At 40.1% G+C, this 11,142-nt stretch overlaps 1 protein-coding gene across 1 annotated transcript; it reads left to right on the forward strand.

The window, feature by feature from the left end:
* Window positions 1–6,041, forward strand: LOC131795741 (tetratricopeptide repeat protein 28-like). Its single transcript, XM_066170339.1, has 6 exons — window positions 1–144; window positions 404–481; window positions 1,192–1,259; window positions 1,741–3,909; window positions 4,030–5,520; window positions 5,842–6,041. The coding sequence occupies exons 3-5, from the start codon at window positions 1,248–1,250 to the stop codon at window positions 5,506–5,508; spliced, it is 3,660 nt and encodes a 1,219-aa protein (XP_066026436.1). The 5' UTR covers window positions 1–144; window positions 404–481; window positions 1,192–1,247; the 3' UTR covers window positions 5,509–5,520; window positions 5,842–6,041.
* Window positions 6,042–11,142: the final 5,101 nt, after the last annotated feature.

Genomic DNA, 11,142 nt, shown 5'->3' on the forward strand with positions numbered 1-11,142 from the left:
TGGAGAAAGGTAACAAAGAATACAGACAAGGAGAAGCTAATAACGCGATAAACTCCTACACGGAAGGACTTCAAGTGAACTGCAAAGATAAACGGCTGAACGCCAAGCTTTACAGCAACAGGGCAACAGCTCATTTCCGTTTGGGTAACAACTTTATATGTAAACATATAAATCTGCCGTGCAGCGTTACAAGATAACGAAATACACAATCTGCATCAAGAAAAGGAAAAATTGAGCAAATGTAGAAAAGTAGCGTAAAAACATAAATCGCCCTGTGGTGGATGAAAATTAAGCAAAGGGATGATCCTCGTTACATTTTAAGCAATTGTAATTTTTTAAGGCTTCTTTGTTACAATTCCATATGATGACCACTTTTTTAAACCTTATTTCCTGAATCTCATAGCAAACTACGTGGAATGTCTCGATGATGCAACAGTTGCCGTTCAATTGGAACCCACTTTAATCAAGGCTATTAAGAAAGGTGGGTTTTTCAGACATAATCCATCAACATTCTATTCTCTGATTTCGTCAAAAGAAGATTGTGTGGTGTGTGGCAGGTAACTGCGACCCAAGTGTCAATTGTATCTGGTGTGTCGATGTCTGTGATGTGGGTAAAAAGGATAAGAAAAATGTCAATAAGCTCTCAAATATCGCCGCCTGTTTAGTTCACGTTGTAGAGCGCCGGAGGTCGAGGGTTCAAGCCCTAGACCGGACCATCTCCCTGAGTCTTAAAATATCTTAGGACAATGTGCTGCCGCCTAGGCTGTGACATCTGCAAATGGTTTGATATTCTAGTCCCGGATAAGAACGGAAAACCGTAACCCTTGTTTCTTGCATCTTCTCTGTAACTCAAGGAGGCACCTGAAAAATTCCCTTTCAAAAGTTGTAAACCACTCAATGAAGTTTACCCGAAAACTTCCCCGAAAAGTGCTGAAAAGCGCATAATAGCACATTAAAATGAAGAATGCGCGAGATACATTTATCGTTATCATCATCAATTGAAGCTTAATTGGTAGCTGCTTTCCATTAGCTCCTTATTGTTTATTTTCAGTTCTCTCACGAGTTCAAATATCCTTCATTATCACAATTTTTGTTCCCGGTCAAATGGGAAATTAAGTCCATTTTGTCAGTACGTTTATACTTTAACAGTGATGAGTTACTTCGTACCACCAATTATTCTCTCCTTTTCAGGAGCCAGAGCTTGTGCCGAACTTTGCTTGTATAAAGAAGCAAGGAGCTGGTTGCATATGGGATTGGCAGTATCCTTTAACGAATGTTTCAAACGTGATTCGAGATGCAATGCGAGTAATATTTCAAGTGAAATCAATACTTTCCGGAGAGATTCTTCAGCACATAATGGAAGCAATGTTCTTTTATACTGCACTGAGCAGTTTAAAGAAGCTAAAATATTCTTAAAGAGTTCTTTCGACTATTCCACGAAACTTTACTCAAAAGAAGAGGCCATATCAATTAATTCCCAGAGTCTGGGCTGAATACCCCTCATTTTTGTCCTCAGACGAGCATCACCATGACGACCGAACCTAAACCAATAAATACGCTTCAGAACAAGTTAAAACTCTCCACTAACTTAAAATCAAATCTCTGAAAATGACCAACGTTCGAATTATCATTCCAGTTTTAAGGTTCTGTCTAATACTCTCACTGTTTTTGTAAAATACACATTTCCACTGCATTTTCGCAAATCTGCTCATGATTTATCGATCCTTGACACCTTTTAAGATTGAAAATGACAACAAACGTCTGCTTCAATTACTAAGGAAAACTAATGCCGAACTAAAAGTCATAACAAACAGTTCTTCCAATCTCGGTAACGCTTATCTAGAAATTGCTGAAAAAATGGGAGACAAGGCCGGAGAGGGGAGAAGTTACTGCAATCTCGGTAACGCTTATCAAAGCCTAGGACAGTTCAAAAAAGCCATCCAGTACCATCAACGTGATCTAGAAATTGCTAAAGAAGTGGGAGACAAGGCCGGAGAGGGAGGAAGTTATGGCAATCTCGGCAACGCTTATCAAGGTCTAGGACAGTTCAAAACAGCCATCCAGTACCATCAACGTCATCTAGAAATTGCTAAAGAAGTGGGAGACAAGGCCGGAGAGGGAGGAAGTTATGGCAATCTCGGCAACGCTTATAGGGGTCTAGGACAGTTCAAAACAGCCATCCAGTACCATCAACGTGATCTAGAAATTGCTAAAGAAGTGGGAGACAAGGCCGGAGAGGGAAGAAGTTACTGCAATCTCGGCAACGCTTATGACAGTCTAGGACAGTTCAAAACAGCCATCCAGTACCATCAACGTCATCTAGAAATTACTAAAGAAGTGGGAGACAAGGCCAGAGAGGGAAGAAGTTACTGCAATCTCGGCAACGCTTATCAAGGTCTAGGACAGTTCAAAACAGCCATCCAGTACCATCAACGTCATCTAGAAATTGCTAAAGAGGTTGGAGACAAGGCCGGAGAGGGAACCAGTTACTGCAATCTCGGCAACGCTTATCAAGGTCTAGGACAGTTCAAAAGAGCCTTCAAGTACTATCAACGTCATCTAGAAATTGCTAAAGAAGTAGGAGACAAGGCTGGAGAGGGAAAAAGTTATGGCAATCTCGGCAACACTTATCAAGGTCTAGGACAGTTCAAAACAGCCATCCAGTACCATGAACGTCATCTAGAAATTGCTAAAGAAGTAGGAGACAAGGCTGGAGAGGGAAAAAGTTATGGCAATCTCGGCAACGCTTATCAAGGTCTAGGACAGTTCAAAACAGCCATCCAGTACCATCAACGTCATCTAGAAATTGCTAAAGAAGTGGGAGCCAAGGCCGGAGAGGGAATCAGTTACTGCAATCTCGGCAACGCTTATAAAGGTCTAGGACAGTTCAAAACAGCCATCCAGTACCATCAACGTCATCTAGAAATTGCTAAAGAAGTGGGAGACAAGGCCGGAGAGGGAATCAGTTATGGCAATCTCGGCAACGCTTATCAAGGTCTAGGACAGTTCAAAACAGCCATCCAGTACCATCAACGTCATCTAGAGATTGCTAAAGAAGTGGGAGACAAGGCCGGAGAGGGAATCAGTTATGGCAATCTCGGCAACGCTTATCAAGGTCTAGGACAGTTCAAAATAGCCATTCAGTACCATCAACGTCATCTAGAAATTGCTAAAGAAGTGGGAGACAAGGCCGGAGAGGGAAGAAGTTATGGTAATCTCGGCAACGCTTATAAAGGTTTAGGACAGTTCAAAAGAGCCATCCAGTACCATCAACGTGATCTAGAAATTGCTAAAGAAGTGGGAGCCAAGGCCGGAGAGGGAACCAGTTACTGCAATCTCGGCAACGCTTATAAAGCTCTGGGAAAGCTCAAAATAGCCATCCAGTACCATGAAGATCATCTAGAAATTGCTAAAGAAGTGGGAGACAAGGCCGGAGAGGGACGAAGTTACTGCAATCTCGGCAACGCTTATCAAGGTCTAGGACAGTTCAAAACAGCCATCCAGTACCATCAACGTCATTTAGAAATTGCTAAAGAAGTGGGAGACAAGGCTGGAGAGGGAAGAAGTTACTGCAATCTCGGCAACGCTTATCAAGGTCTAGGACAGTTCAAAACAGCCATCCAGTACTATCAACGTGATTTAGAAATTGCTAAAGAAGTGGGAGATAAGGCCGGAGAGGGAACCAGTTATGGCAATCTCGGCAACGCTTATGGCAGTCTAAGACAGTTCAAAAGAGCCATCCAGTACCATCAACGTCATCTAGAAATTGCTAAAGAAGTGGGAGACAAGGCCGGAGAGGGAGGAAGTTATGGCGATCTCGGCAACGCTTATCAAGGTCTATGCCAGTTCAAAACAGCCATACAGTACCATCAACGTCATCTAGAAATTGCTACAGAAGTGGGAGACAAGGCCGGAGAGGGAAAAAGCTATTGCTCTCTCGGCAGGAGTCATGGGGCTCAAAGAGAGTTGAAAACAGCTTTTGAGTGTTTTCAACGTCACCTAGAAATATCCAAAGAAGTGGGAGATAAGACTGGGGAGGCGTGCTCACTGTGTTCCCTTGGAATCATTTTTGAGTGCCAAGGAAATCTTATGATGGCCTTTGACTGTTATTACTCGAGTGTAGAATTGTATGATGATATCAGGGCCAGTCTTCAACTCAACGATCAGTGGAAGATTTCTTATCGTAATCTGTACCAAGGAGTATACAAAGGTTTGTGGCGTATAAATGTCAATCGAGGTCAAGTTGTGAAGGCTCTTCTTGCCACAGAGAAAGGACGTGCTCAAGCTCTGAGAGATCTCATGGTCACAAAATATCAACCTGGAGATTCTTTAACGCCAAGCGCATCCCGCATTTCTCTGAGGTGGGTTCCATTGAGCACAGTTTTCATAGCTATTAATGGACCATGCGTTTACTTCTGGGTTTGCTTCGGCGAAAATAATATCCAGATGAGAGAAGTACACGTGAACAAATACAAGTATGAGGATGAATTGAAAGTATTCATGCAGGTACTGAACAAAACTGCTCTTAAGGAGATCAGTAAAAGAGATACTGTAACCATCGAAAATCCTCCGCTTGACTCGCCGACAGAAGAGGAAGTGGCCAATGATGTGATCCGAGTTGATGTGAGGCACTCCCAATCCAGCGCTTTAAAGAAGCTGCATGACATCATCGTTACTCCTATTGCTGACCTGATCGAAGGCAACGACGAGATCACGTTCGTTCCTGAGGGGCCATTTTGCCTTGTACCTTATGCAGCGTTGCAGGACTCCAACTCATCATATCTAAGTGACTCTTTCAGAATTCGTGTGCTTCCCTCTCTGACGACCTTGCAACTAATTCATGATTGTCCAGCTGACTTTCACATGAAGACTGGTGCATTGCTTGTCGGCGACCCACGTTTCAAACATATCATCTATGAGGAAAGACTTTTGGCGCAACTTCCAGGAACAAGGAAAGAAGTGGAGATGATCGGACGAATCCTCAATGTCTCCCATCTCACTGGAGAAATGGCAACAAAAGATGAAGTGTTAAAACGAATATCATCAGTAGCCTTAGTTCACATAGCAGCCCACGGTAAAATGGAAACTGGAGAAGTTATCCTGGCACCAAACACCACAAGAGATAACCCTCAGCCGCAAGAGAAAGACTATCTACTGACAATGAAAGATGTCATGGAAACTGGGTTGCGAGCACGTCTGGTTGTACTTAGCTGCTGTCACACTGCTTGTGGGGAGGTCATGGCCGAGGGTGTGGTCGGAATGGCGCGTGCACTTTTGAGTGCCGGTGCCAGATCTGTTGTGGTAACATTGTGGGCGATTGGCGACGAGGAAACCGTGGAGTTCATGAGTTTCTTCTACGATGCACTTGCCAAAGGCAAGAAGGCAAGTGAAGCTCTCAATCAGGCCATGAAGTGTATGAGAGAAATCGAAAAGTTCAAGGAGGTGATTTACTGGGCACCATTTGTACTCATTGGTGACGACGTCAGCCTGGATTTCAAGGAGATTTAGAGGCTGCAGCAAGTAATAATCCTGTTGATACATTCTATTCAATACAAAGTTACATTTAATCATAATCTTTTCTCCTATGTGAGCAGTGATACTTGCGTGTTATTTTCCTTTCATTTGGGTTACGAATTCAGTTTTCTCTCCGCAAACTGATATGTTGTACAATCAAGTGGACACATTTACGATGATAACATTCTTTTTTGGAAACATGATACGAGTAAAATAGCAAATTTCTTTTAAAACAATCCTGTTGTGCAATGTATCGTTTCATGTGCTAAGAAACATTTCATGGCAACTCAACTATCCTCCCTAAACTTAGATTCTTTTATTTTTCAGTTAAGGAAGTGAGCATTGGAATCCCAGGGAGTTTTCGGATACCTACAAATGCTAATATTTGGACCAGAAACCAGTAAGCTACCGATGAAAGCTTTGTCAAGAGTCTTCTTTTCAAAGCAGGAAGAACCAAAAGACGGCCAAAGTCAAGTTTAACAAGAGAACAGATTTCCATTGATTCAAAAGTTGCCTTTTTGCTTGTCTGAACTGCTTTTACGAGCTCAATCTTTGATATCCTTCTTAAACTACTGTTTGTTTTTGTTTGTTTTTTTTTTCATATGATGTCTTAAAATTATCATAACCAGCTGTGTGAGAAGTTATTTTTAATCTTAGTATTTTGTACTGAGAGGATTTGGGCGTTACATTTACGTCGAAGTTGAAACGTCTTGAAAACGTTTTCCAGAGTTTTTTCTCAATCAGTTTAGTCTCATGAGTTATATAAAGCTCTTACAGCCATGGGCGTGTGTAGAGAATTTCCATTGGAATTGGAGAATAATCAGTTGTCCGATTGCTCGATTATCTTAGTCTATGTCAGATGGAAATTGTGATGAACTTTTCGAGGATTTATACTCAGTCAATGGTACTTAAAGTTAGTTTCTGCCGATCAGAATTCGGTTTATCTGGACTTAAAATGACAAATTTTGGCCGTAATGGCAAGGGTTTAGACTTGGTATTAGTTAATTTTCTGACATTTATCCTTTAATTTTGAATGCGATAAATTGTGTAATTTTTTACAAGCAGAACGATGCATTTTAAGTATATTGTTTAAGCTAATCGCCCAAAGGCAAAACGAGAAGTTTTTCTTTATAATTTTAGTTATGGCTTATAAAGAATCGGTGGAAGCTCAGAACGAGCTAGAAAGTTGGAGCCAAATGATTTTATTTAGTTTCTCCGATTAGATTTTTTACTTACTATCTAGGTATAATAAACTAACTTTTAAATGTCAAGCAATGAAAGAAGTCGCTTGCTATTTTGTTAGAATGGAAGAGGAAATCAGTAACAGAGGGAAGAAAATTTCTTCATGAACCTGCATAAGCCATTTCTTGCCGTTTGAATTAGTATTTGCTTAATAGCTTTTGCCCACTTCTTTGAATAGGTTTACTGAATGAGAGATAAACTTCGATATTTTCTGACTCTATAACTGCTGATATCAATCATTGGCAGCCGTTTGTCAGGATGTCACGCGACGCACTTCTTTAGTACGTTATGTGACAGATATGATGTTTTGTCACATCTTTTCTTTTGGAGTAGTGAGCGCACCTATGCCTTATTCGCTCAGCTTTTGCCCATTTTCTAGGATAGAGTTATTAAATGGGATATAAACTTCGATATTTTCAGATTTTATATCTGCCAGTTTCATTGGCAGCCGTTCCTTAGGATGTCACGCGACGCGTTTTTTTAGCATGTAAAGCGACATTATGTTTAGTCATATATATTGTTGAAGAGGCAAGAAAAAAGAAATTACCTTTCACTTTGAGAGATGGTGCTTTATTCTGTTTATAGAAAGCGTCCTCATCATGGGAGGTACCCTAGGTCGGTGTGGTTCCCCGTGTGTAGAAAATATTTATGATTTTTTTTTCCACGATTGCAGACTTAACTAAAACAGTCTGTTAAAAAAACCGAAACTTTCTTAAAACTGAGGGCCGACCAATAAGAACTTTTTTACGGATAACGGTTAAAATTGTGGCCATTTTTCTGCTGCGGCTAACCCAGAATAACAAATTGTAGAGAGAAAAAATTTTTAAAGTAAATTTCTAGAACTAAGGGTTCAAATTTGTCAATATTTACGCCTAACAGCTAGTGTTTTGACCGATTTACGGCTAACGGTTAACCCCATGGAGACCCTCGACTGGGTGACATGCAAGATGTGAAATAAAAACGGTTTTAGAAGGTGGCATTTGCAACTCGAATTTAGAGTGCTGATTTTTGAGGAGTAAAGAAAACCGGGAAAAACAAGCCGTGGAAAAATCCTGGAAGTAAGACTTGTGATGTTTGGTGCCAACCTGAGAGAGACGTTCATGGGGAGAACGTTGCCGCTACGCATTCCTGTTATGTTCAATCTAAGATACTTATTAACGAAACTAACGCGAGATATTCACCGAAGTGAGGGCGAGCAAGGATAAATTTACTTCCCCCTTTAAAGACCTTGTACTGGATCCAAAAAGTCAGTAAGCCTTGATATTTTGACATCCTCCGCAGATCTAAAAAACTGCGACAACGTAAATGTTTCAGCAGAACATCTCTACTGACGATAGCATATATTATAATCATTTTTAAAAAAGAGCCACGGGAAGGGGGGAAGGGTGGGTCGAGGTTCCGTTTTTCTCCTTGGGTTGGGAGTGTAAACGGCTACCTGGTTAGAGGACGGATTCTCAAGAATCTTAGAGCTACAATTACAGAAGGTAGAGACAAGAATTTCCCTGAGTAATCGCTGGACTTAGACTTCTTTCGTCTTCTTAGATTTTCTCTTCGTGCTTCATAACTCTACTCCATCTACCCACCTTAGAGCGGTTTTTTATAATATACCACACAGGCGAATGGAGCTCTTAGCGTGGGCTGATTGGTTAATTTGGAATTCATAGTTGAATCTGTATTAAGCGGTCGGTTGTCAAATTCACGAATTTTTTCCTCTTATGCATTGTCACTTTCAACACTTTTCAGCGGTGGTCTCTATTAAGCGGTTGTGGTCATCCTTGACTGAGTCCCATCGGCCTGTTCGGGTTGTATGGAACGGTCACTTAGGGAGGAATCACTCGAATAAAAAGACGAATTCTCTCTGAAGTAAAATTTATTCCATATTTGTCTCCCAAAATTAATGTTAGTATTTAGAGTTCAAATGTCCTTAACGAATTGCAGATTATCATCCTTCTATAGGACTGTTTGCATCTGACAAATATTACACAAGAAAATTACACAAGAAAAATCATTTGTTGGTTAATTACCAAGAGGTCTAATTGTTAGAATTCTAATCTATTGTTCTGTTTTTATGCTGTAACATCATTTTGTTGATGTTATTTGACACATTTTTTACATAAACTCGACATAAAATAAATGATGAATTATAGTATTAATCAAATGTTGTTTTCTTGTCTTTTGTCGTTCACCTGTATTAAACGGTGATAACGCTCAGTGATAACAATCAGTCACATACACTTTATTAATTAAAACAGAGGAATCTTTTTTGTCAGCTAGCTCATGTTGAGTGCTGGACTACTGTGCGGGTAAAGGGGTAAGTTTCTAAAGAAACTGTGGTGCTGCATCAGGGGGAGAGTATAACAGTGTAATTTTGTATTATTAACTGAGTTGATAATGTAAATTGGCCACTGTAACGAGTTTAAAGCTGAAGTTTCGAGCGTTAGCCCTTCATCACAGCGGTTGGAGGAATTGTGAGTTGCGTGTGTATTTATCTGCAGAAAATGGAGCCACGCTATTGGTGGGAATATGGTGACGAGAAAACAAGAATAAGTTAGCTGAATGAAAAGTGTTCGTTGGTACTGTGGGAATGAAAAGTGCCGATCTGAAAGATAACTCTTTGTTCTGGAGTTTTGCAGCCCTTCAAGCAGCCTAGATGTAGGGAAAGAGATTAAGGAGGATAAATTGTCTAGCAACCGGTTTAGATGACGTGTTCTTGTCATTTCTTTCTACATTGCGAAGGTGTTCTTGCTGTGCAGGTAGCTGAGGGTTCAAGCTCAAGACTGCAACAACACTCAGGGTCTTAAAATAACTGAGGAGAATGTGCTGCCTTTGCTGTAACATCTCCAAATGGTTAGACATTCTAATCTTCTCAGCCAAGGATGATAAACCATAGGCCCCATACTCTCCTACATCTTCTCAGTACTGGTTAAAAGCCATGGGACATTAACCCTTTAACTCCCTGAAATGATTAACATGTAACATCTCCCTATAATATCCATACATTATCCAGCAAACAGGTGATGAGAATACTCAAACTAATCAGGTAGAGGATTTTTTCTTGATTTAACAGAAAAGTTCTCATAACTGAGCCAGCCTGTATAAATATTCCAAATAAATAAAGAAATAACTTAATATCAAGTTTACACCCACATCACAAATGGAAGCTAGATGCCCAAGGGGCCCAGGAGCTGCAACTACAGTCACACTCCAAGGTGCTAGAACACCTGACTGGCCTACCCAACCCACAATCCAGCTGCAATCCTTTTGCTCCAAGCCCCCTCTGAACACCTGTCACACTAGAGCCAAATGGCTCAGTGGAGGAAAACATAAATTAGTGAATGAATAAATAAAACAAATAATGTTAAGGATATCGAACAAAGAACAGCCTTTTTTGTTGATTAGATCAATTGTCAATTACTTTAATTTGCGTGCCTAGTTACGATCTTAGTTACAATGTTATCTTTTTCCCTATTGGTTTGAAATCGGATATTTTAGCGTCACCACGCGCATATAAAACCTAAATTAGCGTCCCTATAAGCCAGAGTTTCGTAAGATTTCACCTTGAACAGCAATAACTTCGTCTTTCGTTCCAAACCTTTGGCACAAGCGGGACCGATATGTAAGTGATTTTGTTAGTTTTAATTCAATATGTTTAAGTTTAGTTTTTTACCTTGGGCGATAGCGCACATGTGTACTGTGTTGTACAACAGTATTTATTTATTTATTTTTATTTATTACAATTTAATGGCACATATAACTTACTACTTACTTACATACTTACATTAATAGATAATAATACAAAAGAGTAAAAGGAAAGGTGCCATAAGGATGGTCCGCAAAAGAGATAAATCCCCATGCACGGCAGACCACCTTTAACAAAAAAAAAAAACAAATCCAAACTAAAATCAATCAGATCTTGCAGTCAAGTAATCCCTTACACCCCTTTTAAAACAAGAAACACTTGGAGCCTGACGGACCGATAGTGGCAGCCCATTCCACATGTGGACAATCCTATTAAAATAGCAAAACTTAAAAGTATTAGTCCTCGCGTAGTTCTTTTTTAATTTAAGTTCGTCCTTACCCCTCAACGAGTATCTTTCCGAATGCGAATAAAATTGGATATAAGAGGATATATCTATATTAATATACCCATTAAGAACTCTATAAAAAAATAGTACATCAAAAAAGAAGCGTCTGTCCTCTAGAGATAACAGGTTCAGTTGTTCTTTACGAGTGTTGTAATCATCATCAGTTTTTAGAATAAACTTGGTGGCTCTTCGCTGAATCCTTTCCAATCTGTTAATGTTTCTAGCCGTGAAGGGTGACCAGACAATAGTACAGTATTCCAATTGGGACCTTACCAAAGCACAGTACAACCTTCTTAACGTG

The sequence above is a fragment of the Pocillopora verrucosa genome, chromosome 7 (assembly GCF_036669915.1).
Source record: "Pocillopora verrucosa isolate sample1 chromosome 7, ASM3666991v2, whole genome shotgun sequence".
NCBI classification, from domain to species: Eukaryota; Metazoa; Cnidaria; class Anthozoa; order Scleractinia; family Pocilloporidae; genus Pocillopora; species Pocillopora verrucosa.